Source organism: Cygnus olor, chromosome 9, assembly GCF_009769625.2.
Source record: "Cygnus olor isolate bCygOlo1 chromosome 9, bCygOlo1.pri.v2, whole genome shotgun sequence".
NCBI lineage: Eukaryota > Metazoa > Chordata > Aves > Anseriformes > Anatidae > Cygnus > Cygnus olor.
In genome coordinates this window covers 25717648-25745369 of record NC_049177.1, presented here as the reverse complement: position 1 = coordinate 25745369, position 27722 = coordinate 25717648, and the positions used below count along the sequence as shown (strand labels likewise).

At 44.2% G+C, this 27722-nt stretch overlaps 1 protein-coding gene across 1 annotated transcript; it reads right to left on the bottom strand.

The window, feature by feature from the left end:
- Positions 1 to 1141: 1141 nt before the first annotated feature.
- GPR149 (G protein-coupled receptor 149) lies at positions 1142 to 27504 on the bottom strand. The gene is made up of 4 exons (XM_040567317.1): positions 24676 to 27504; positions 23461 to 23653; positions 21620 to 21909; positions 1142 to 3868 (listed from the first exon to the last, which is right to left on the bottom strand). The coding sequence occupies exons 1-4, from the start codon at positions 25642 to 25644 to the stop codon at positions 3296 to 3298; spliced, it is 2025 nt and encodes a 674-aa protein (XP_040423251.1). The 5' UTR covers positions 25645 to 27504; the 3' UTR covers positions 1142 to 3295.
- Positions 27505 to 27722: the final 218 nt, after the last annotated feature.

The window sequence follows — 27722 nt, the reverse complement described above, 5'->3', positions numbered from 1 at the left end:
CCCTCGGTAATCTGAAGGGAGTCAATCCTTGAAGTCAAAAACCCTTGAAGTCAGTCCTTGAAGACTTCAATCCTTGAAGTCAAACTCCCGATGAGGGAACATGACAGTTGTCGAGCACGCCCCGGGGTGAGGCACAGCCAGAGAGGAGCCCACGCCACAGCTGTGACCCCGCGAGGCACTGCCGCCATCGGTACGGCTGTCTCTGTGGGGAAAACCTATGTGTGTAAGGATGGGAGGTCGTTAACGTTAGCTTTTTCTACAAAACAAACAGAAGAGTGCAACATACAGGCATATACACACACAGGTATTGTAATTCAAATAGGAGCTGCTGCCGGAGCCTATAAAAGCAGAATTTATTCCGTTCTGAAACACCTAAATCTGCAAAATTCATTACGAGAGAGGAACATAATGCTCAAAGGTTCATCTTGGAAATCATTATAGTGATACATACCAGGGGGTGAAATCGTGTTCCAGAATCTATGTATCAACCCTAAATAAAGGTAAAATAATATATAAGTAACATTTATTTTTTATGAAATTACTGCATTTTGAAACAGTTTGATGTTGTCAGATGTATTTTCTATCAAGATTAGAATAGGAAATTTACATTTCAGTGCCAGGCTATAGCTTTTATTTCAAGAAGCACAATCCTTTGGGGCTTTTGGGATCTGGGGCCTGGTCCTGCTTCTTACAGATTTAGTTTTCTTGTAACTCTGTTAACTTAATGCTATTCTCAGCGTACATGAGCACCACTGAAAGGAAACCCTAGCCCACTGGACATACTGCTTACCAAAGATTACCTCCGAAAGTCTTTTGCCCTTTCTTGTTCTCTATCATTTGCATTATTCAAAAGCCCATGTACTAAGAGCAGGGGAAGCCCAGGGGCTGATGCAGGTCACATTTTCCAAGGGATTTTTGCTCAGCCAGTTGCTATGGTGTCTGAGCAGAGATGAGGTCTCTTTCAAGTCACCTTCAAACGGTCATTGACAAACACTTTGCCCTCAAATGTCAAGCTGTCAGTGAAATACATTACAAGGTCATACAGGGGATAAACAACAGAAGAGGACGTTGGTTTTTTTGTTTGTTTGTTTGTTTGTTTTTCTTTAAAAACTATTAGAAAAGAAGTGCTTTAAAAATTAAGTCCAAATGCACTTCATAAAATGATAAAGACACATTGACACGTACTGAATACACAAACCAGGAGCAAGTGTTCTCACACAGCTTTTGCTGCTTTGTGCAAGGAGCTCTTATCTACTGAATAATTACAATTTGCATTTTCAGACAGTTTAAAATGTTTAATGATGTTAGTCACTTTAAAGTAAAACATAAAACAATCAGACATTTGTACATGATCAAATTTACAGATTCATTAAAGAAAAGTTCCTTTTCATTACAGCAGCAAGACAACATTCTACAATTAGATCAAGCTCAAGGTCACAGTTATGCAGAATTTCAACACTTCCTAATCCTAACCCCTTCTAAATGCATCCGTCAGAACATCTGACCAAACAGAAGCTGTGATGGGCTGCATCCTCCATCACAACCTTGCTACCTTTTTCTGGAGTGAGCACGTCTGTTGCTATAAGGCAACTTTCTGCATTCCAGCTGCAAACACAAAGCAAAGCGATATATTTGGTCCCTCTGCTCTATGCCTATGAATGTAATTTATTCAACAGACTTATTGTTTGTTCCTTCTACTGTAGTTTCTTGTTAAATCTGAAATATAACATAGTATCTTAGTGGTACTGAGAGTCTTGAGGCAATCTTACGAGAATCCTTATTTCCACCTTGGAAAGGCAGCACATGAAAACCACACCTTGCACAGAGTGATCCATCCCGATAGCAGCAGCGATGATGACAAACCCTCAGAAAAAAAGAGCTCCCAGTCAAAAAGCAGTAGCATTTCAAGCCTTTGCAGTGTATTTCATGTAAGCCTTAAGGACTCCATTCACTGTTTCAGCCTTGGCTTCTCTAAATTTGACACAAAACAGAGTATTCACGGGTTTTAGGTTGATTTCAGATTTATTTCTAGGTTCCCCGTAAGTCAGTAGAGGGACGGGCTCCTCCAGAGGGTGCTACAGGGCAGGAACCTGATCTAAGTAATCAGCCTCATGCTCGAGGTCAGCATCTGTCAGGGCTCTTAAGTCTGTTCTCCTTGAATAGCTTTGTCTCCCTCTCCTAAGGAGTCACAAACCAGTTGTAACCCCCAGCTCCTGACTCAGCCCTAAAGCGTGAGGGTCCACCCAGAGAGGTCTGATGGCAGGACTGCTGACAGAACATATAGGGGCAGAAAAGGGGCTAGTGTTCCTTGCGAGCCACAGGGACTCCTGCAGCTATCAGCAGGTGACACCCGCTCTCACAGCTGTGTTGCTGAAAGTACTAGCTGAGGAAGAAAACAACATTGCAAATCTATTCCTTGCTTGGGGATGGCTGTAGTCTTTAAACATGAAAAATTACTGAAATTAATGTTGATGTTACAGCTCTTCAAACACTTCAAATGCTGCCTTATCTGGATGGAGAGCAAATATCTGCAAGGTTGAGAAACTTCTTAACTCGTTAAGAGATCATGGAGGCAGAAAAGGGCACACTTTAGAGTAACTGACAGGAAATTAATGAACATTTGATGCACTTGCAAGCAGAAATGTCAAGCAATGAGAACACTTAAGTTTCACAATGTTGGACTTACAAAATGTGCACGCTTACATTTCAGCCACTTGTATCCAAAGGTCCATACGCTGGCCACTTACATAGGTATTACATATGAACCATGTACAGAGCAATAGAAAATTAAACCATCTAGATATCTTTTAGTCCTTTGCTTAGGCAAATAAATGAGTTAGTCTTAGGCTTGTGCTACATATTTTCAGGTAAATGATTCAAGTCTGGTACGTCAGTATGAGCAGCATTGCAACAGTCATTCAAACCTGTTCAAACTTCACCCCTATGAAGTTGTTCCCTCATTTTCTGCAGGTTCCCACAGACAGACCACACAGTGCCAAGCAAACAAGGCTGGTTTTTAGATTTTATTTAGGATTTCTTTTAGAGACAAGTGTTCCTCAAATAAATAGATATATAAATAACTTGAAATTCACTATGCAAAGCTGTAAAGCACTTAAGTATTTGCTTTGCTATCTGTATATTTTTAAATGTTTTAAACTATTTAAGAGTCTACCTAAATAAAATTAATTTGTGTGCTAGGAAAAAACAGTTGGCATTGTATTTGCTAGGGTAGCTTGAGTCAAGAGGAGCAACATCTGTCAAATCAGTTTAAATGTTTAGGGTGAAAGTCTTTCTTTTAATTGTTGTTGTCATCTTCTTCCCGTTTTCTGTATGCTTTGTTCAACATTTGTATTTCTTCCTGATAGCCACCTCTTTCCATATGTTGCTTTTTACTGTTCTGCCGATGAGCTTCGACCGTGTCCGGAATTGTTATGTTAATATCGCTGTCAGGATTGTTTGATGGTATGAAGAGAGAGTAGGAAGCAGTTTCCCCTAAATCACATGAGACAAATCTGTTTTCTTTCCGTGAATAACGTAAGGATGGAGACCTCACCTGTGTGGACGACTGGCTGATGTTACTGATGATTGACACAGTATCCAGGGCCTCTTCATTGTCACAGATTTCAAGAACTTCTAAATGAATTTTAACACTTGTGTCAGCAAATGTATTAGGAGACTCTTCTGGGTTTGGCTCGTGACCAACACTTTTAGATCGATAAACTTCAATTTTCTTTGACGTGGGTGTTATTTTTTGTCCTTCAGTGCTTACCTCATACGTAGATAAAGAGAGAGTTTTTCCTGTGGGTGCTTGAAGAGACACAGTTCCTTGAAATGCACACAGGGGAATAGCTAAGGCCCCACCTGATCGCTGAAAAGAGAAAGAATGACCATTATCTAATGCTAATTTTTGAAGTTAGAATCTATTATAAATAATCAATCGTGCTTAGCTTATTAAATTATTAGAATTTTCCTTGCATTATTTTAGAAACCTGGTATTCATTATGACTTTTTAAAGAATATAAAATGTTACTACTATGTACTTTACTATAAAAAGTACACTAAAATAGAGTATATTTTATACTAATATACACACTATATATGAGTATAGAGTCATAGATAAGAAGTATCAGAAATAAAGTCCCAAGTTACTGTGACTCAGCTACAGCTTATGGACACAGACTCTTCACGGTAGCAGTCTACACACGTAACATTTCCTGGCAGCCAGTGCACAATGAGACAACGACCGTCAGCAGGCACCTCTCTAGCTAGTATTAACAGGCATCTCTGAAAGTGTTTTCACTTAATTTCTGCTTAATTCAGACCGAGGTACTGATCTCCTGAGGCTTCTCATACGGTGACCAAAGGGAGAGAAGTGATGCCAGAGAACTGTTCAAAAACTGGGCCCCGTACTGAGAGCATCTGTCTCCCTTAGGTGCTCTGTTTTAATTAATCTTAACTAAATTATGTGGCTAAAGACAGACTAGGCTAAAATTTCCAAAACAGCTTGACAGATACTATTCAAGGAAATTTTTGCTCATTTTTGTTTATTTTTAAGGTGGAAATAAGTAACAGTAGGAAATCTATAATAAGGATTTATAAAGTCCCTACTGAGACGGCCAGAGGGCCAATCCAGAATCTTGCTGCCAACCACATTTCACACTGGCTCTAGACACCAATATGGATTTCTCTCTAGTACAAAGCTGAATTTATCAGTAGAGAAATTTTCACAGACTTGGAGGGATAGAGAGTAAATTCAGTTACAGCTCTGGAGCACTAAAAGTCATGCTCAAAGTAATAATTTTTAGCAGGTGCAATGAAAGTAGTGTTTCAGAGGCTGTAAACAAATAAAGGCATTACACAGAGAAATCACTGTGAATGCTTGCATGGAGAACAGAGGAAACGGTTTGCTCCTACATGGACTATGGTAGCTTACTCAGTGGTGAGTTGCTACGTTTCCTTCCACAGTGCTGCAGGACAGACCCTGACTCTTTTCCTCGTGCCATAAGGACTCACATTTTAAACTGTGGAGGTCGTCCATTCAGCTACTCATGTTGGAGAGAGCGAAGTTGATGGCAGCAGGAGACACAAAGCTACCAAATACCATACACAGGTTCTGGAGAACCTCACTGCAGGACTCATCCTCATCTGCTTTGCTACAGCTGGGCTTTGACTGCTTACTGAGAGGGGCAGGAATTAGCACCTGAAAACTTCTTATTTGGTAAAATCTACTACTGAAGCAAACCAGAGCTTTGCTGAAGGCAAACTCCTTGTGGGGCAGTGGAAGCGCTGGCCCTGAGACAGGGCAGTTCAAAGGAAGGGCTACACTGGTTAGAGGGAAACGTACAACAGAGAGGTACTGAAATTAGGGAAAGCTGCAAAATCCAGCTCTGCACCCACACAGACACCAGGGAGAAGTGTGTGCAGAGGGTATTGAAAAGCTGCCAGCCAGCAAGGTGAATCACCCTGTAACCCTTCTGTGCTGCTGTTGCTATGCTGCCTTCGGGACTCCTTGGCAATCCGTTCAATCTACCTCAGGTATCTCCAGATCACTTTGCTATGTGAAATGCAAACTTACTCCTACTGCGCTGCTCTCTGCTGCGTTCCCTCTCCAGCTACGGTGCCTCCCTGCTGCCCAGAGGGGCACACTGCCAGCCCAAACCTCATCCTCCTCGTCCCCATCCACCTGCAACCAAGAGACAACCCGCAGAAACCCTGAGCTTCCGAAAGGACTGGTCTTTCCCTGGCGAGTTACAGGGGGATGCCCTGAGCTCAGCCTTGGAAGCAGAAATTCCAGTCTTGTCCTCTTGGGCTAACGACGTATCCTGTGCAAACAGTGTGAACAGAGAAAGGAAGAAAAGGAGGAGGAACAGAAACACCAGGTCTAATAACTGGCAGCAGGGAGATGTGCAAGCATTAGTCAGGCACAGAAAGGAGTCCTTCCACTTGGACCAGTTCTGTTTAATGTTTCCTTCCCAGTAAAACTGAGAAGTGAGTAGAAACAGAGAGGTTTAGGGTACTGGAAAGATGAAATTGTTCTTAGGGAGCTGGGAAGTGCAATTACTTGCTTGATATTAACGAGCAGAACTTTACAACCACACAGCTAAATCAAATGACACATTACCTCATCTTCACTAAAGAGCACGAAAAGGAAATTAGGTTTCATTGTGTAGAAAAATCTTGCCAGACTGTGACTTAATACAGTCCTTCGACAAAGGAATTTGGCTGACAAAATGCTAGGAGCTGGGCTGCCCTCCTGGAGGGAAATCAAAGTTGTATTAGTCTCTGAAATAGGTCTGTCGGAGAGAAACAGTCCTCAAGCATCTTCCGGCGTGCAGTTACAGAGGCAGCTGTCGTGCTGTGTCATAGCCAGCAAAGGTCCCAGACACGTGAATGCTCCTGGTTGCTGCTGGAGTCCTGTGCTGGGCTGGGCACGGGGGTGTCTGGGAGGGTCGCTTGCTAAAGGGTGAGCACCGGCAGCCCTTGTTTCAAAGCGATGACAAGGGCACTTTTTTTCCAAGCACAGTGAGGTGCTGGCACTTACATGTTCTGTACTAACTGGTAACTAGGATCACTCCTCCAGGTGAGATGTGAGACTAACTGCTTTCTGTTCTGTTTTCTCTCTAGGAAGCTCTAGTCCACTCATCTTCCATCCCAGATGCTTACTGATGCCGCCAGAGGACAGAGCAACAAATTCAGCTCTGGGTAAGACCAAGTGCACAAAGCCTGCTGGCTCTAAGCAGTGTGCATGGTGACACAAGTTTGGTGTCTTGGATATTGCAATAGAATGAGCCTGGATGCAGCAATTCCAGTGACACACGCTCAGAACAGTGTTTCTCTTGGGCACTGTGATATCGCTGGATACGAGCCCCGTATCTCTGCTTCCAGCCCCTGCCTAGCTTCTGCAATCAGTGCTGAAAGTCTTCACAGGGTCATTTATGCGTGTCTGCATTTCTGGTAGTTACTCCAGCTCAGAGACTGGAGCACTTACATTATGCAGAAAGACTTCTAAAGAATATGTAAGAAGTAAGTTAAATGAGAACTCCTTACTTCAGTGCAAGGTTACGTTCTACTTGATAAAACACCACAGATTCGTCAGAGTGGATGTCAAGAAGATGGAGGGTATGTCTGAGGCACCCGGAGGGGGAGTGAATAATTCTCGCTTGCTGGAGTGAGTACTCCACATCTGGAGAATAAGAAGTTTTCCAACAACGATAGATTTAAAGGCTCTTTCTGTAAGTCTGTCTTCTGTTCAGAGATCAATATTTACTTTTAGAAGTGAAAGGGGCATGCCAGATCTTCTGTGTCACTTCCTGGGCACCAAGCAGGAAGCCAGTAAACAACACCTAGAAACTAGAAAACTAGAAAACTTTTTTCAACTAGAAAAATTCCAGTAGAAATATTGTTCAGTTACAGACACCTCCACCTGTTTTGACAATTAAGAGAATGTATTTGTCTCTCCACAGCCAGTGCATCACAAGGCCACGCGTTCAGGACTGTGACAGGAGCCTGCCCTAGGAGCCACGGCCCTTTTCGGGAGCAGCTTTCCAATCACAAATCTCTCAGCACACTACAGCTGAGTACCCATATATGAAACAAATCCATTCATCATCAATGCAAAATAGTAAAAGTTTAAAAAAAAATCCAACAAATTATTAAAAAAAGTAAGCATTTGCATGATACAGTAGAGCTTCCCAAGCAGAGGTTATTAAACACTAAATCCAGCTCTGGGGCCAGGTGGCAGGGGAAGGCAGGAATAACGCCGGAGGAGAGATCCGAGCCACTGAACTGAAAACTCACCGCCAGGCCTTGATGTCCCTCCCCAGGGAGACCCAGCGCTCCCCGCAGGGCGGACGACTGCGGACTCCGGTGGGGCAGGAGGGAGCCGAGCCCCCGCTGCTGCTGAGCCCGCCTGCCCTGAGCCCTTCCTGCCCCACCAGGCTATGTCCTACAGCGTGGCAAGCTTCACTCCAGTCAAGCAGCCCAAGGGAAAAGTGCTACGAGTGAGACCACTGTTACTCCAAAAGAGAGAATTCATTGCTGGTTTTATGTATGGCCAGGTAAAACCAATCATAACTGGAACTGCTCTCAATGTAAATCACCGTGAATAAGAACAGAATGGGACCCTTGTCTTGGTAACGTTATTAAATTCTCATTTTTGCTTCTTCTATGTTATTAACACCCCATTACCTTATCACACATCCGTGGCAATAAATGGGAATCTACTAGCAAACCAGACCGCACTGATACATCCTGGGAAGAAGTATTTTATCTTCCCTTGCCATTGTTACCTACTGTTCAGCTTTCTGATTTTAGGTTTTATGATACAATTTAATTCTAAAGCAGGAGGAGCAGGAGGCAAGTCAAGTAATGCTTGACAATGGCCATCAGTGTGTCCATCCAGGGTCTTGGATCTCATCCTTGCAGTATTTTAGTGTGAGCACTAAGATAAAGCATCCACAGTTTTAGAAGGGTTATGATTCGTTTTTACTTCAGTAAAAATAGAAAAAAAAGTCTTCTCTGCTGTTTCTGAACATCTGCCTTCTCACTCGACACAGCCCAGGCCCCAGATGTTTTTTTGAAAGGGTCCTGCTCCATTGGTCTCTTTCCACGCTCTTCTGCCCACTCTTTGCATTCCTGTATTTAAAATACAACCTAGTTCCTTAAAGAAATACACTTATTATCTCCTCTCATACAATTTATGTCATGTGTTCTCTTTTAAAAGTGTTAATACAAAGCTGTTTTTAAGACAGAAACAGAAGTCTTGCTCTCAGTGATTCTGACCCTGTGAAGAAGACTTGCTTGTCTTTCTGGAACTTTACTCACTCTCAGCTCCTAGGAGAAGTGAAGGAAGGGTCAGACATCTACCTGAACACAGCAGACTGAAAATCAAGCCTGCTTTGGTTTTTATGTCCTCTTAGAGATACTTTTTCTTTGCATGCACACAGGCACAGATACATAGAAGTATTTATTTATTCATTGTAGACACACATATACATATATAAAATATGTACCTTCTTACAGCTCATGTCTTCATTTCTGGTAGTTCTGAGGGGTCTCAAATTGAAAATGCTCAAATATTTCATTTAAAAAAAAAAAGCGGTATTCCCCATCCAAAACATTCTGTAAGCTAAAATTGCTGTCTGTGCTGAGACCAGCTTTAATTGAATTCTGCAAAATATTTGCTGGGTCTCGTGAAAGCTGCAGACTAGCACTAAATCTGAGCTCTTCCTCTGGAGCTTTCTGCAGGTTTGCATCACAGAAACAGCAAGTTGGTAATTTTTGAGGTTGCTTAATATATTACCACGTGCTTTTCACCACTTGGGAATGCTGCAGGATCTCCGATGCCGTGATGCTCGCCACAAGCTCCCTGCCCGTGGGAGCTGCTGGCCCTTCTCTTGCCTCGTGCTGCCTCTTGTGCAGAGCATTCATTTCCATCACATCCTGTCCCAGGGCATACCCTCTGCACAGCTCCTGCCAGAGACGGCTGTGGGCTATGCTATCTCTTGGAATCTGGGACGGAGTTCTCACTGGAGGACTACGTGTACCAGCACATGCATTTTTTAACAAGCAAAGACAGAAAATTACAATGAAGTAAATCACAAATGCACTTGTTCCTTAAGGAGTGCTGATGCATTCTGAACAGAGGAATCGCTACATAATTGATAAAGCAAACGTTTTCATTATTAAATGAAATCACCACCTTCCAGATTTCACAGAAGACAGAAAATAGTTGTTGCTATGAGGCAAACCTTCATCGTCATCATTGTGGTTTAATGCTGGTCTCTTCCATCCCATTCCAGCTGCCTGAGCTGAATTTAACCAGACCCACCAGGTGAGGATGCTGTGAGGGAGGGGAGGTTTCAGCCTGTGCAGAGGACACAACCGAATCCTACAGCAGCTGGCCGGTGGCCCTGGCGGAGCAGGGAGAAAGGGTCCACTGAGAGCCACCTGGCTTCCAGCTTTCACATGGCCCTACTGAGGCCATTCACGGAGCCCAGAAACTCCAGAGTCTTCCCTTGAGAGAAAATAAGCATTTGACCCCTGTGGCTTTTCCGAGAGTGAAGGAAAGGAAAGGGGAAGGTAACTTTTATACAGTCTGTCACTGCATTTCTCCTTGCAAACTGGCACAAAACGGAACAGAACACCCTTCTCTATCTGTTTTGCCAAGAAATGGTTATACTTATATGAAAGATTAATAAAGGGGTATTAAGCTGAAAGCACAGTTGAAGAAAATTTTAATTTCATCACTTGCCAAAGCAGAGCCTTGTTCTGCTTGCTGGCAAGTGCCACCCGAGGGTGTATGGCATTCCTTCTGCCTCCCTTTAGTGTCTGCAGGAGCTATCAGTATTATCATCAGTATGGTACTTGCATTCGATGTTCAGAGTAATTTGTTTAAGATTGTTGTTTACAAGCGATCAAGAATTTATTCTGCTAGAGGGAGCCCAGAAAATTCCTTAAGGGTAACACTAACATTTCAAGTACCAAACATTTCTACATGTATTTCACATTTTCTGTTACGTGTGACTGGATTCATTGTCTTACAAGGACCTTAAACTCAGTGGTCCCAGTTCTTCAGTGCCGAGCATCTGTACAGACCATCGACTAGTCTGGATTAAGCACACACTTCCCAGGATTTCCTGGCAATTTTTTTTTTTTATTTTTTTTTTTTGTTCCAGGGAGCAAACAACTGCAGAGCAGGGAAAGAAAAGCATGACGGCTCCATTCTCCAAACACAGTTATCAGTTAATATTTCATCTCCTGCAAACAAAGCTGACCGAGCTCTAGAAGTAGATCCTTAGCTAGAGAATGCTTGTTAGCAATTGAAATCAAAGATAAAAAACTGTTACATGAGCTGAATGGTGGCTCAAGTACAACGGTTGACTCAATTTGGTTTTAAAGACAATAAATTGCTGTTGCAATACTGGCAAAGCCAGTGGAGAAAAAAGGTTAATTGGGGGAAGAAAGGAAATGCCTAACAGCCTGGAATTCCTACATGATCAAATAAGCAAATTTGGCTGGAGGATACTCCAGTGCACCTAAATGAGATGCCTCAGAGGATCTGAGACAGCCTCAGAAAACTTTCAGACGTCACAGAGGGCTAAGGGGAGAGCTGCAGCACAGCTGGCTCAGCCAGCTCAAGCACGAGGCAGTTTGGAGACTCCCCCTCAGGATTCCTAATTTTCAAATGTCACGAGTCACAGGCCCTAGAATACTAGACAGGGGTAGCATTAGTGTTACAGGGAGGCAGAACTCCTACTACTGTGTGCATCTTGTCACTGGGAAAGATAGGAGAGCTCTGATGGGAGCGCCCAGAAGGGGAATGACGCTCCCAAGCCTGCTGAACACGAGCCACCATGCGGAGCCACCAGCAGAAGGCAGGTCTGGCTCTGTCCCAGCCCAATGTCCATCAGGCCGTGCTGCCTCCCGAACAGAAATATCAGTACTCTGAACAAAGCTCTAATGAGCTTGCATTCCCAATGACTTTGGTGGAATACAAGCTCTAGCTGAAAAGTTTTATTTTTAGAATGTTTCCAGTAAGGATCCCATCATTTCTTTTCAGAGACAATGTGTTTTCTGTTTATTTTAAAACAGAGGCTTAGTCTTCCTCTTCCCTAAAAATAAAAATTAGCTGCAGTAAAATTAATTACTGCAATGGTTTGCCCTTTGAGAGGCCGTCTGCAGTAAATTTAGAGCCAGTCGGGTATGACAAGAATAGCCAAGCTCACCTCAGATGACCTGAAAACTTGGGTTTGTCATTGGCTTGCCCAGTCTGGACAGACTTTTGTTTGGACCAAACTGGCCACAGAAGGTGCAACCGAGGCATCCAAGATAAGGATACTGCAGCCAGGTATCAGAACTCCTGTACTCAGCTGGCTGTGCCTGAAGTAAATGAGCTCAATGGAAAGTCCTTTAAAATTCCACTTTGCATGGGAGATGATCTGCTCACATTCAGTCCCATTTTTGTAACAGCTGCAAAACCGAGCCTTGCCCTTTTCACCACACTTGGTGAAGTTTATTCCATGTAGGTACTGCCAGTCTTGGAAAAAAGCTCTGAGTTCCTTTGCAAGCACCGCACTAACAGATGTTCTGCTCAGCAGCTGGTACTGTAAAGTTAAACTGAAATGGTGGTTACTCTTACCAGGAAAATACAGCGATTGACTAATCTGTGGGATCCTGCCTGTATTCAGCCTTGTCCTCCTGGGCAAATGTTTCTATTCTCAGTTTTCCTCCTGTTGGTGCAGTTCAACAGAGTTAACTGCAGTTTTACTGCAAGCAGAGTCAGCAGGCATCACAAAGGCCACACCACTCCGTCCTACTCAGAGCAGAGTTAGAAGATGATGGTGAGGTGCTACCTCGATTTTCCAACCAAGAGCAAGAAGAGATGGGATGAGAATACCACAGTAAGTTAGCATAGATATAGTTGTACGGGACAGTGGAAAGCAAATATAACCTTCAAGTCCACTTATTCCATGTTAACTGGAATGTTTACAGTGTACTTGGAGTGAGACAGAGTCTGTGTATTTATCACTGCTAAAAACCCTTCCAACTGCAGTCAGACAGAGATACAGCGCTGACTCCTAAGTGAAATCATTTACACAGGCTGCTCCCTTCCTCTCTGCAGGGCACAAACAGATCCTATACACAGAGTCTCTTGAAGGAGCTTGCTCGAGGCAACCCATAGGTGAGGTAATCAAGTCAAAGGAAGAAAAAAAAATCAGAAAACCTATAAAACATTGCAAGCCTGGCAGATTTCTGTTGCCTGAAGGCTCTTAACTAGAGGCAAAAAAAATACATGACATATTTACAGCCAATCTCTTTAGGAAAGGGAGATACACTGCTATTTTATAAGATGTTAAAGGTATCCTTCAAAAATGCAGCTAAGCAAGAGTTAGAAATGACAAGTACAATTTTTTGTCTCCCTCTCAATTATGCCTGGCCTATATAGGTATTAAATAAAAAATACTGCCTCATTCTTCTTTCATGCCACTTTTCTCCCAGAGAAATCACCTTGATGGAGTTACTCTTTCCTCACAGAACTGAAGATGAGGGGACAACCAGTTATGGCATTTTCCATGACAGCACCATCTTCCCAGTGGCACACAGCCTCAACAGAAAATCAAAGGTGTCACATATATTGTCTGGCACCCTCCTCTCCAAAAGCTGAATCAAAGTGATTAATACCTTTCTCTCTGCTTCTTTAAGGTCTGAAAAAATAACAAATCAAAAACTACTGCTTTCAAAATGCAAATTAAAATGGACAGCCTTCTGCAAGGTACTCGTTGCTCAGAGGTTGAAAAAAATGTCTTCTAGGGAGAGATTTCTTATCCCTTGTTTCCCTTAATAATCTCAGGCAAGTGAGCAGCGCGGGCCAGCTGGCACATGCTCGCCCTCCTCCCCACAGTCAGCACAAAAAATGTTCAGTCCTGGTAAGAGTTGCTTCACTCTGAAGTACTGCAGTGGCTGTTGGCATCGGATGTCTGAAATACCCACAGCTCTTCAAATGAAAGCTTTGTGCAGACTGTGACAAAGCCCTGCTAGTTACAACAGAGTATTTACCTGACTAAAAGCTGCAATGTTTGCACTTGGGGCATTTTGGATCAGACCCCCAATTCAGCAACCCCGCTACTTACAAACTTCAGTAAAGCATGTTTTGATTTTTCGTCTGTTTTGATGAAGTTTGAGTAGCTAAAAGTCACCTACCCAAACCTGCTTCTGACCTCCCAGCTCGCAAAGCTAGGCAGGTCTGCTGCCTGGGGTGTCGGGCTGGTGTCGGGCAGAGCCCGTCGCAGTGCCTGCTCCCCCTGCGCGGTGCAGCCTGCAGCGGGTCGGCAGCAGCATATGGCGTATGTTTGGGACAGAGAAATGGGAAAGTTAAGGATTAGCATTTCATCTGTAACTGAGCAAACCCCACATATAACCCTTAGCATGACGACTAAAACCACCTGACGCCTCTGAACAACTCGTGCTGCAGAGGCAGCACTGGGAGGAAACGTACAAGATGGCTTTGTAGGACAGAAATAAGGGGGCACATTTGCAGGGCACTGCATGTGGTTCAGCCTCTTGACTTCCATTAGTGATAATGGGAAAAACACAGCTATGTCCCTACCCAGAGGATGCAGCCCAAGAGGATATTTTTGCCTGTAAACACTGCGATTTAGTGCACAGCACTGCATCCAGTATTCCCACCTCTGTCTTTATTTTATCAGCACAGCCACTGCCATGTGCCAGCTTTGCAGCAAGACAAGATTTATGGAGGCTTTCTTTTTGTGCTCATTTTTCCCACATCGAAACAAAGGCAAAATCACAGCTTTTAGGTGAAAGGACTGAGTAAATTTACTGGAAAGTGCTAAAGAAAGAAAGAAAAAGGTGGACAGGACACAATAGGAAGGACCTTGAGGGGAGGAGTGAGAATAGGAACCTGGTGACATTTTTCAGCTCTTCACATGCTGACATGCAAGGAGGATGTCAATCCAAAGCCATATAATGTGTAAGCCAGTATTACAGAAATGTATGTCTTCATTGCAGTTGAACTTTACGATCTTTGTAGGTCCCTTCCATCTAAACTATTCTATTCTGTTCATGCACTTTACACCTATGCCATGCTGCTCCTTCCACATGCTTCTCAGTCACAAGGAGCCACATCCTGGTGTCCCCCTTCAGCTGTGCTCAGGTTTCATTCTGCTGAAAGGAAGGTACTGCTGCTTGCTCAGAGTGCAGTACTCCTACATCAGCTTATCTGGAGTTTACCCAGACGATATGCAGGACACAGACAAATTCCACTTTCCCTCCATATTCTCAAGAGAATTCAGTACTGGACAAGCAAGCAGACTCCCATCTACTGCTCAGACTGGAGGTTGTTTCCTTCGTCCTTCCCTGAGTGGGAGCAAGGAGACTGGGCAGACAGCACTGGGCACCCCCGGGTGCCCGCTGACCCCAGGCATTTCCCTCCCTGGCAGGGGGACATACCGGAGGCACGGCCGCTCCGTGAGCTTGGACCTGCAGATTCAGCACCTCGCTGTGGTGGCATTACAAGACTTCAGTCTTGGAGAGTCAGTATTTGCGCCTGGCACCATTTCCCTTTTCCGTACAGCTGGGGGTCAGTCCTCTGTCAGCCTTCCCTTGCAGTCCAGCACTTCTGTTTTCCCTTGCAATAAACAACTGATCATTCGCGCCCTGCATGAAGCTCTCAAATCTTACCGCTCAGTGGGGAAGTCTGGCTAATTCTCTTGAATTCTGTCACACGGAGCTTGATAAAGCACTCCACATGGTCATCCGTGAATAGACAGAAATTGCAAACCCCCAGGAACTGGCAGGTATCTACTGCCCAAAGTTCGGCCACCTCTGCTTACCCCAGCTGAGGCACCTACGCAGAATTTTTCACGCTTTTATCCAAGCCCCTGGTGCTTCTGCCATTCGGTGGTTCCACAGGTCTTATCGAAAAGCCAGTAATCAAAATGGTGAATAAATACAGCTACATTGTTAGTTTACCTTACACATTTTTCCAAACTTCAATTTTAGCATAACTGAAAATGATTCCTTCCAAGAAATCTCAAACCACAGCTCCAATATAAATTCTGAGAATACCCTGCAACTGTGCCTGCTCCCTGGGGAGCCAGGTAAATCTTTTAAAATAGGAAAATAAAGAATGATGAATAACAAATAATATTTATAGATTAATAGTTACAAGCTTCCATTGCAGATGTCTGAAGAGAGACCAGTTTTTCCCAGGCTTTGTGTAAACAAACTTGGACAGGATCAAATTAAAAGGGAAAGATGAGTGCATGTGAATATTTATAAAAGAAACATTTTTCGGAGAAAATACATTTTGTAAAGATTTCTGAAATAGCTTAGAGCTTCAGAGGCAAAGCTCCTCGTACTGTCAGTGGATAGTGTAAACCCACATCCAACTGGAAGCAATGAAAAATGTCAGTCTTCCTTACTAAATGTAAACGGACTAAAATTCCAATAAAGCATACAAAGCACAAGGTTCAAGATACAGCCCCCCAAAACCAGCAATAGCTTTAACTTAAAAAGGGGCACAGGAGCTGGCTGTGGAACTCAACCCCCCATCAACTCTTAAGGTAACTTAACTAATTTGTTTCTAAGACCAGAACTAGCCACTGAACAGAATACTGTGCATAAGACCTCGAGAAGTATAGACACAAAAAGGGTTAACCCTCAGAGAGAGCAGCCGTGTCAATGGTCAGGCAAGGGACTGAGGAATTCCCACGGGATTAGGTCAATTCTTTTTGATGGCAGCCTGTAAAAAACATCAGTGAAACTTCAAAGTACAGACAAAGCTGATAATAGATGTATTGGAAGATAATCAGAGTAAGTAGAAGGGAAAACACAGTCTGCACGTATGGACTGTTTCTGGAAATGAAAAACAGAACACTTCCTACCCTGCTCTTGCGATGACTTTTTGTGGTCTGGAAGTCGTGCAGTCACTAGAACTGGCTAACAGCACAAGACTGGGTTAGGACTGGAATAAATAAGTTAAGGCTAAGAAATCAATATTAAATAAAGATAACTAATAAATTACAGAATCCTCAAAAATAAGGCTAAAAAAAGACAATAGGTCATTCATCAATGCTTCGTCCTTTTCTCAGCTTCTTGCTTTTCTCAGTTCCTTTTGAGAAGCACAAAACGGGAGCACAAAGCCAGCAGCCGCAGAATCCCCCACCAGTTCTCCGCTAACACAAGTGCTGCAGCCTGCACCGCCCTCCCTGGGGGCAACGTGCCGCCGGCATGCAGGCGGCACGGGACACGGCTGCACCTCACCCCCTGGGAGACACAGCCATCTTAATGCTATCGGATTCATGTTTTTCTACCTCTGGATCACTGCAGATGCCTACGAAAATAGCATAACTAATTAAGCGGGTTAATATAAATCAACACACGCACAGACACGCACACATTTGTTCAAACTATGTCAATTTTCTAAACCAGCACCACTAAAAATCTCACTCAGTGCTACGACCTCTGGACACTGACGTGGCGTTAGTGATCTGCAGCAGGAAGTATACAGCCTAATTGCATTTCCTGAATTAAGCACCACCCTGTTACAGGGTCAGCACAGAGAGCAGAAGTTATTTCAGTTACCAGTTTACCTTTTAATGATTCCACAGCTTTTTAAAGTAACACGAAGTGAACGGTCTGTGTTTTCTGTGTGTATCCTTCTTGTAAAGGATAAAATGCATCAGGTGCTGCAGGTACCCCGAGCAGGAAGCACTCTGGGTTTGTCTGTGGGCTCCAGCATGCTCAGGCCCGGTTCATTTCCAGCATGCTGCTGTTCTTCCTCCTGAGCTTTCTCAGAGAACTTTGGGCTTCTTCCATGAACCTATGCTCCTTCAAGCCTGCTTTTATTAGGACACTACATCTCATCTCCCTTTTCTATCTCTTCTTCTCTTCAGGCTGCAAAGTGACTGTGAAAAAGATTAACAAAAAGTCCCTTAGAAAGCTGGTGACAGCCACCTCTATTTCTGCCTGACCAGCACAGCGCAAGTAAAAGCCGCAGCCAGCACCAGGCGACAGCTGAGGCAGGTCCTCAGGCTTCACCTGCACAGTAAGATCAGTGGTGATGGAAACAACAGCACTGCACCGGCAAGAGGAAAGAAACACTTGCTGGGGGGCTGCTGCCTGCAGGGGTATGGGGCTTTGTGGGGCGCAGGGGGAAAGCGTTTGGGGACTGTGCAACACTTACTACAGGATGTTTAGGGGAAGGATGGGAAGCAGGGAAAGGGCAGGATCAAGGTAATTTGGGGAGGAAGAAGCATGGGAGAAAAGAGGAACAGAGCATTAAAGGGCCCTGCCACATGCCCGGGGTGGCAGCAGCTGCAGTGCATGCGTACAGCTGCGCATATTCAGCAACAACGGTCCCACTGGCTGGTGAGCAGGATAAGGGAGGAAGGAGCCAAGCGCTGGAGCAGCTGCTCAAAACCAGATGCTTGGAGAATTGGGGGCTCGGGGTACTGAGGGCGAGCACTGGGGGGGGCCTGAGCCTGGCCCAGGGGCTCACGGTGGGATGCAGTGCCCGAGGTCTGTGCTGCGAAGGCGCCCGGCCGCGCTGCGGGATGCAAGTGGGAGCACGGAGCCGCCTGGCCTCTGCCAGCCTGCCGGGTTCGGCAGCTCCTAACACAGACACTTTACAAGAGCTGAAATAAAGGGGAGTTTATAAGCTAAAAGCACATCAGCACATTCTGTGAGGAACATATTTTCCCCTATTACTACAGTACTCTGTGTTAAATTTCCTGGTACTTTCTGTGCTTTCAAACCAGGTAGTAGAATAGAAATGATACAGAATTTTAATGTGAGAAAAATACATTCAAATGTCCTGTAGGACAAACCACTGTATATTTTCAACAAATATGTGCAAAGGGACTGAGATTATGTTTTCCTCAATAAGTCCTCACACTGAGCATCCATGCCCTTTGCTATGTGGAAATTCAGCATGTTAGAACACTTTTACCATGCCACTTGCAGCTACCCAGAAAACTCATCTGCAATTGCTATTCTTCCTCCTACTGTAAGTTATTACAAGTTCTGTTTGTTGAACTGAAAGCTGGAAGTACCCTAATAAGAACATCTATATTTATTTCTGTCATCAAGCATTTATAGTCTGAAACTACTGAAGATGAGGAACTTTTATCTCATTAAGATAATCATCCATTTCCTGGTAAGGTATGCTGTCTTCTCCCCAGTTAGCTAGCTTAATTGGCAAATGAAGCAAAGTACATGGTCAATAAATGCTAGGGAAAGACTCCCTTTTTTAACAAAGTGAATAACAGAGAGAAATGAGGAGAAAGTGACTTTTTTTAGATACTTAGGGACTCTAGGCAGGCTGAATAAAAGGGGTGGCTTTTAACTTATTTAATGTTTGGCCCAAATTGATCTTTCACCCAACATACATCTGAGAAATGCATTAAAGTTCTTTTTACAATGCTTGCAGGAGTTTCATAGTCTGCCCTTTTTCACCAGCAAAGCAAATGTCAGCACTGTGAAGCTCTGGAAGCTCGTGCTGAATGTCAGAAACAATGAGATCTGTAACTTAGAAGCCTTGAACTTTTAGACTGTAGCAGCCTTAATGCCTGGCAACTGCACACTGGGTTATAACTTGGAAAATGTCAGAAAAGGATGAATTAGGATTCCTTGTAATGCAAGTACTGAAGAAGTCTGTCCAAAAGTGACATATAAAGCCTCAGGGCAAGTAAAGCCAGCCACACGCAGTCATTGCCAACTACTTCACAACAAGATACTCATACCTGCTGTAATGGAAGTCACAGGTCTACCAATTTGAAATGGCAGCCACAAGAGATGGGAAAATGATTAAAAAAAAAAAAAGTCTAAAAAAAAAAGTCTGGAAACTATGGCAAGGAGGGCTAATAATGAACCTAGTGATATATCGACTATTAACTAAACTATACATGCACACAATGGGGTACCAAGAACTAGCAGATTAAAACCAGGTTCAGTCAACATTTACTTTTGCCCACAAACATAGTTCATCACGGCACACTGCAAGGGAGTGAACATTTGCCTTTTCATGAAATGGATGATCAATCATATCAGAAATATCAAACAGAAATTCCTACTTCAGCTCAATTTATAAACTCATGTTTATCAGAGGAAGAGGGGATTCTGCTCTTTGTTTTAGACCTTGGGCATGTGCTCCCTCGTTGCTTGGGCATTATAAATTAAAAAGCTGATCCTAGCTCCTTTTGCATTCCACCAAGAGAAGCCTCCAAGGTGAGTAGGCAGAACTGACACTTTGTCTCAATTTACAGCAGCAATACATAACTGTGACTGTGTTGCATATAAAGCATGGAAACTATGCACACAAAACTGCACTGGTTTATCTCAAGAACAGGCATGTATCTCTGCTGCCAGACAATCATTACGTGCGTTGTTTACGCAGACCAAAATTGTGTGCTAGAGCAAGAACACCTTTGCCCAGCACAGGTGCACACAGAAGGAGCAGATAACTGCACAATACACCACTGCACTTTTTCAGTCCTTAGACCACCCTGAGATGCTTTTTAGAGCCTGGTATGCAAAGAGAGCAGCATGTAAATTCCACAGGGACAAGCAGCTGTTGCTCATTTCAATTTCCACTACAGATGTCGGACTGCAGGCTTGCCTGGTACCTCATGCCAGTGTTCAGCCTTTGGTTCGTAACCACCAATTCTTAGGAGACAGAAAATCTCACACTTGTTGCCTGCTTTACAGACAGTTGGAGAGGGAATGGCTAACAATCTTTCCCTTCTTTCATTAAGAGCTAAAATACTTTTCAGCATTCAACCTACATCAATGGTTGCAATATTTTTCCTGTTAAACAAACTCTGACTATAGAAACAAAAACTTGGCAGTCCTCCTTTAAGCCCATGTTCTTACATGAGACCATAACTGTCCTTTTGTTGATCCAATTTCAGTCTGTCATTACACAAAGGACAGTTTGGGACAATTCTCTCTAGCGGCTCTTTAGTGTTGACCCCAGCTCAGAAGTCAGGGCAGACCCTCTCAGCATGGGCACTCACAACAAGGTTTGTCATGGCAGAAGAAAAATGCCTCCAGCCTGCTGAAATCACTGATCCTGATGATAAGCCCCTATCAGCACGGCAACGACCGGCTTCCATGAAGGAGGACTCTGCACAGGGAACAGACCATAGTTCTGCAATCTGAGAACTGCAAGCAAACCCTCACTTCTGTGGCAATGGGGGTACATTCAACAGGAAACACCTATAGATGAAAGAGTCCCATAGCAAGGCTGGAGCTCTGCATATTAGTTTTAGACAGTACATCCTTGAAATCTATGGGTTTTGATATTCCTCTTCTCTCAAGCTCTGAAAAGCTCTATAGCTCTATTGGATTCAATACAGTGAGAGGGCAGGATCAGGACCTCTGTGCAAAGAACTGCATAAGATAAGTTTATAGACATCTTCTACAAACTGTTAAATTGAAGGGCTAGCATATTAGGACTCCACCTTCAATCACTTCTCTCTCAGAGCTCCTGAAAAATAATAGATTCTTCAGAATTTCATTTTCTTGATAACGTTGCACATTCTAAAGGAAAGGGAAAAACAATTTAATACTTGGAATCTTTGTCTGAATCTAATAGGAAACTTTGTGACCTGACTGAAATCTGCATTTTTCTGTGGACTCACCATTCGTGTTTGTTTTTTCAGTTCTCGTTTTTTCAACTATGACAAGCATGACAAAAAAGTCACCAGGTACTTGGAAATACTCTTAAAAATACAAGCTTTTGGAGTCTCTTGGAGAGAGAATTCCTATTCGTTAGGATAAGTTTACAGAATTTGTACTGAATGCTTACCATATACAGATCATGCAGGTGTACGCAAAGTAATGGTGAAAATAATACACGTTTAAGGAAACGAGTGAGAAATTATTGCTGGACCAGAACCTGCAATAGGCATGCAGGTACTAAAGCAGACAATGCCTTTTACTAGAAGTAACTGCCTGACCAAAAGAACTAACAGTAATGTCAAAGCAAGGAAAAATTACCCTTTTTTTTATTATTTTTTTTGTAAAAAAGTTAGGAAATTGTTTTCCCGTTTTCTTTTCTTTGCAAAGTGACTCCCGCTGCCGGAAGGAAGCGCCTTACCTGCCGAGGGGCCCGCTCCGACCTGCTGCGGCACCACTCCCAGCCCGGGGGCTCGGCGCCGGCCGCCTCCGCCTGCGGCAGCCGCCGGCCCGGCCCGGCCGCGCGGGAGCTGTCCGCCGCCGCGGTGCTGAAGGGCGGCTGCGGGGCGCCGGGCGCGCTCCCGGGGCTCCCCAGGCTGGGGCAGGACGCGGATTTCCCGTCGCCGTCGGGGTGGTGGTTTTCGGGGGATATTCGGTAGATTCCGTAGCCTTGCTGGAATGAGAGGTTGAATTCGAAACCCCTGCGTCTGGCTGAAGAGAGAGGGGTACAACGTCACGTTAGAAAGTCAAAGGCAAGAAGAGAAACGATGAGAATGACATTCTAGAACATGGAATAAGTTTTTAGTCACAATTTTCTGTCGTAAAAAGAACGAATTGTTGAGAAGAGATTTCTCAGAGAGTGTGTTGTCGTGCTACCTTCTCAATGAACTCAGAAGTGATACACTCCGAAGTTCAGGGTTTCCAGGAAACTGGCGGATTACCTGCCATTCTCAAAACCACACAATACATGTCGCTTTATGGGCTACACACAAGAAAATACTTAAGTTTTGTAATATTTTTGCTGCCTCAAGGCCTCTTTTGGCCATATTCTCAAAGGCAAAAAATTGTACAAAATGATAAAACATTTCTGAGAATTCATAATTAATCTTCAATGCCAACAGTCAAGCAAGACGAACAGATTTCTATAACAAATAGTTGAAAGTATTTACACAATGAAACATTTCCGTATTCTCCATTCTAAATTCAGTGCTCCAAGTAATCTAACACAGTAATCAAACAATTGTTCAATTTAAGTAAATACACATTCTTGATCACTATTTATATCCTTTCATTCTTTCTCTTTTCAATAACAAATCATCTGAGATTCCTCACCCTCCGCTTTCTTATTTTGCTTTATGTAGTAACTGGAGAAGTGTCTTATTGAACTAATGAAATCATCTTCCCGCCAAGCCTATCACACTACATTCTAAATGAAAAGGTTAAGTGGTACATTTATAAAACTTGTATTTCTACTCAACAGCTTGTGTGCTTACTACATCATATTTAATTATGGGTGAAATTCTGACCTTAGCAGTCACTGTATTAAAACTTCTCAATGATATTAGTTGCAAACATCTGAGGCACAGAGAAAAACAGGCCTTTAGAAGATTCCAAGAAGGTTATCAGTGAAGGTTTGGCAGCCTCTGTTACCTTCAGCTAAAATTTATAAACGTGCAAAGTTTTAGGCTAAAAAGTGTGTGGTAGGTGCTCAGCTTTGAACAAGCTCCATGCGTGCACTGAGACACATGCCCCTCCCACAGCCCCTGTCCTCTGCTGTTTGCTTTCTGGTGGCACTGTGATTTCCAGCCACAGCTATAGGGCAGGTGTACAAACAATAGCTCTTCTCCTTCTTATAATTTGCTCGTAATTAACATGTTGTTGGTTTTTCCCCATGACATTAAACGTGTTTAGCATGGTCCATGTATTTCATTAGTGAAAGTCAGATTATGACAGACAAATCTTTCGCAGGTAAGAGAGGAGGCAGAAACTAGGATTCAGAGTCCTTTAGCTCTGCTAACATATCTGTCAGTGACTTGGGAAAATCACCAAGCTTCTGTGCCTCAGTATCCATTAGTACCAATTAACTTAGTTTTCTCCAGCTGTCTTGCAAGAATGCTGTGAGGCTCATATATTGTTCTGAAGAGTGTCTATGTAATTCAGGCAAATGATTTCAAGGAGTACCAACAACTGTCACTGACACTAACTTCCTGCCCTGTTTACTAAGAGATACATCCCACCCGCTTGTCAGCCTCCCATCCTTACTTTTGAGTTCTTCTGAAGACAAAGCATACGAATTCCTTCTGCAGTTTATGATGCAGCCACAGGGCAGGTGGATCCAGTGTTCTGACAGGACAAATACTGGGGTGACGGTGGCAGCCAGCAAAGTCAGCAGGAAGCTAAGAGTCTCAAATGAAAGGCTTTGAAAGCCAGTGATGTGCTGGACAACCATTTGTATCTGAAAGGCAGAACATTTTGAAATTTAAATTGCTTCAGGCATGTGAATTCCATGAATTCACAAAATATCCCACCGTGAATGTGACACAAGTAAAAGCCCAAAGTTTTCATGTATGTTTGTATGTTCAGCCCAACAATTTTGTTTCTAATAGAGAGCAGGGAAAACATACTGTCAGGGACTCTCCTCCTCATTCTGCATTTCTCAGAAAATCCCTTGCTTAAGCAAAACGTTAAATACAGATGGTGAGCACTGTTAAAACAAGCTACTCACAATCCAAGCACCTTAGGCGGGACGCTAGCTAGGTCTCTCCTGCCTGGTACTGAGGAACTCCAAATCCTGATGGCGAACAGGAGAACTTAGTACCACACAGGACAGTGCTGCAGATGTGCTGCCCTCTTTGATGCCCTCTTTCAGTTGAGGGAAACTCAGATGCTGAGTCTGAACATATCCCAGCTGCAGAGAAAACACCAACCCAGAGCCACACTCCATGTCCTCAACCTCCTCCTTCCTAACTGCACGTGAATGTGCCTCTTCCCAAATACACTGCTGCATGCACATGGACAGCATCCCCTACCAAATGCTCTTTGTACACAGATTACAAAGATGCAAACAAACCTCATATTTCTAACAAACTTATTTTCCAGCCAGCCTAGCAAAGGACGTGACTCACTGCTGTTGACAAGGCAGAAAAGCTAGCTTAGTAACATTCAGACCCCACAATGCTGAAGAAATGCTTGTCAGGCATCTGGAAACACAAAAAGGTGGACCTTATTCATCCCTGGATTCAGCTGACACAAATGATGTGATGATAGAGTAACACACTGATGAATCAGGTTCTGCCAAACCAGCTGAAACCCAGTTATGTTCACGTAGTGTGACACAGACCTGTTTAAAAGGACTTTTGCTGACACAAACTACACTATAAGGAACAACGGCAATGGCAGTTCACTTCACGGCACGACGACTCATGACCCATTTAAACGTAAGTAAATATTAAAGAGTAAAGCGATCTGATAATTTACCATCATTGGAAGCCAGAGAATGACTTTTGTCAATGCAAGAATCAGTGAGAATCGTTTCTGGGCGAAGCCCACTGTGAAGCTCCTGCTCTGTGCACTGTTCCCACAGCGGGGCTCGAGGCCGCTGCTCTCAGCCACACCTTTCCTCAAAACCGCCTCCGAGCTTGGACATGTGTTTTGGAAATGCTTCAAGGTTTTATCCACAGGGTCCACCGGTGACAGAGATGGGGTGGTAGTACTGCAGCCCGCGGGTGTCCCAGGGGTGATGTAGCCTCGAGAGATTTCCTGGTAATCGATGTGCAACAGCTGTTGCTCGTCTGAGCACAACAGCTGGTAAGTCAGAGGGACAGACAGCACTGTGAGGAGGCAAAAGCACAGTGAGTAGACAATAAATAAGAACAAGATGTAGGAGCTGGCACAGTCAGTGAAGCAACCCCAGGAGGTGGGGACATACTTGCCCCAACCACAGAGAGGCAAAATGCAGATCAGCAAACTGACAATCCAAATGGTGAGAATTGCCCACACCATGCTCACTCGCCGTTTGGAAGTGCTGCAGCTGATTGTCTCAGTTTTATTGATGCTGTAGAAGTTGTATGAAACTATAAGAGACCCTTTAAGATTGCTAGAAATGCCCTGGAATAAATATATAAGTGCTGAGGTGGTGCACAGAGGCTGTGGAAGGACGTCACTTGACCACTGGGTGAGCATGAAAATAATCACTGGCACAATGCTGATCAAATCATCTATTGACAAAGAGGTCACAATCATTGAAATCGTGGTTTTATTTTGCATTTTCAGCAGAGAAACTAGTGAATAAATGCTGCCCAGAAGCGCCGTGAATGCAATGACAAAAGTCAAGCAGAATAGAAAGACATTCAAAGTTCTCTGCTCACTGGGTTTATCCATAATGCTGTGATTTTCAGCAAAGAAGCTCGTCCCATTGACTGACAAATTACTAGGCGTTACCGACATTGTCCTTGGAAAATCTTTTTCCTTGCCTTCTCACTGACTCTGCAAGTTTTCACGAGCTGAAACCATAACTGTTAGCTCCACATCACAAGTTTCTTTGTTTTCCTTTATCTTTTGTGGCATCCGATGAAGAAATATCCAGGTCTACGCGTCACTGATAACCAGAACAACACATGCTCTTGAAAAATCAGGCAACAGTGAAGTACCAAAGGTGCTGGAAAAAATGCAATTCTTCATAACCCTTTCAGTACTGGAAGAAGGCTAATTTAGTCTCCTCAGGTAATAACAAGCCGTTCACTTCTGACAGATATCAGGCAACGTGCCTTACTCACGAGTCCAGCTGCAACGAAGGCAGTGTCAGGTATCTTCAAGCTCTAGTGGCTCGGGGAGAACATAGTGGAAATGGGAGGCTGTTGGATTCACCCTGCGCTGTTCAGAGCTGCAGGAGGGAGGAGTCAGATGCAAGCAGGATAGCAGAGAAGAGGGGAGTGAGTATCTTCCCACCCCGGAGCTGCCTCTTGGCTGATCAGAAGGCTGAGACAGTGTCCCCGCCAAGCCACACCTCCGATGCTGACACTGAAATCCAATGCAAATACTCAGATCTGATGTCAGCCATAAATGTCATTCCCGTAAAGCCCATGGCTGCTCCACGGCTGTGCATCACAAGCTGGAGGGCTGCTTTCAGTCTTCTGCACTTCTGCGCTCCGAGCTTAGCACGGGGGAAAAGCTGCAGGAGCCTTAGAGGAAGAAGAAAGAGAAGGGGTGTGTCTGCTCTGCCTCTTGTGCTCCTGCTCCCACTGCACACGTGTGCGTGTGCACACAGCGTACGGACACTAACTGTGCAGTCACACTTGGTGGCAGCCTGTTATTAATGGCAGGGAACAGCCACGCACATCAGCAAGGTGTTCCCTGCCTGTGTGGTGTCTCTGCTCAGGCTGGGGTTTATAAAACTTTCATTCCCCGTGTGGTTCAAATCTAAATGCTCACTGTCTGCCCTAACGAAATACATGGATAGAACCACGGCCAAGTGCATTTTGGTATGTTAGGCGTGTTTTCTCTTGAGAAAGAGGAATACTGGTGAAGCTTACAAGCTGACAAAATTTTCAGCACTCGGATGTCAAGCAGACAGGTAAGTTCAATGCAGTCTTCTTGGAGAACTCTGCCTCTCCTTTCTTTTCAGCACCACTTTGTATTCAAATGCTCGACAGGGATGCAGCACAAATATTTTCTGATTAAGGATTATATTGTAAGGCTGCTCCAGTTACGTACTAATCTGTGTAACATTACAAATCCACTTGGTTAGGAACCTGTTAATAACAACGGATCCTCGCCCAGTCCTACCCACCCCATAGCGCCACGCCATACCAGCCACCGCATGGCTCAGGGGTGCTGAGCCCCCAGCCAGGCCGGCAGCAAACGCGAAGGCACAGCCCCAGCTCTACCACGACGAGTCCACAATGCAGGGATCAGAGCTAAGGACAATGACAATCTCTCTGAATATCCCCTCCTTCCCTTCCCTTCCCTTCCCATTCCCAAGCTGCCCTGCCATGGCACTGGGAAGGCCGATGTCCCAAGACAAGCCAGGTCTTCAAGCCACCCCAATGTGTCACATAGAGCCACAAACCTGTCCTCACCACAGGACCGATGTAAAGACGCACTCCTCCTATGCAGCCCAACCAGGAGCCGCTGCCCTTCCATTCTCCCCTTCACATCGCGGCTGCCTCTATGTCAAGGATCCCACGCTCTTTACCAGGACTGACTGCCAACCCTCATGTCACAAATTTGCAGAATAGAGTAGCATCCATCCTGCCTTCCACACAGGGCGCAGTCCTGGATCTGGACCATCCATCTGGCCTCTAACTGTACAGGATTTGAGTTGGCTTCTGTGATTTATCCGTCCTGCTGGACTATTGATTGTTAATCTGTGCTGTGCCAGCTAAAGGCCAGGGCTCATTTCCTTCTATTTACAAATCACAGTCACCTCTGCCCCCACAAGTCAACTTTAAATTGAGGACAGTGTTCTAAATCTTGAGATTAACAGCATGAGCCAGATCAGAAGAACAGTCACAAGAGATAAGAGA

What these genes read in the sequence shown, in the direction of transcription:
- GPR149 (XM_040567317.1), bottom strand. Translation starts at nt 25,644, where the DNA reads ATGTCGGTAACGCCTAGTAATTTGTCAGTCAATGGGACGAGCTTCTTT. An exon ending in TTCTCTGGCTTCCAATGATG is followed by an intron (nt 23,654 to 24,675) that starts GTAAATTATCAG and finishes TCTGCCTTTCAG; the next exon opens with ATACAAATGGTTGTCCAGCA. An exon ending in CGGAGCGGGCCCCTCGGCAG is followed by an intron (nt 3,869 to 21,619) that starts GTAAGGCGCTTC and finishes TTCTCTTTTCAG; the next exon opens with CGATCAGGTGGGGCCTTAGC.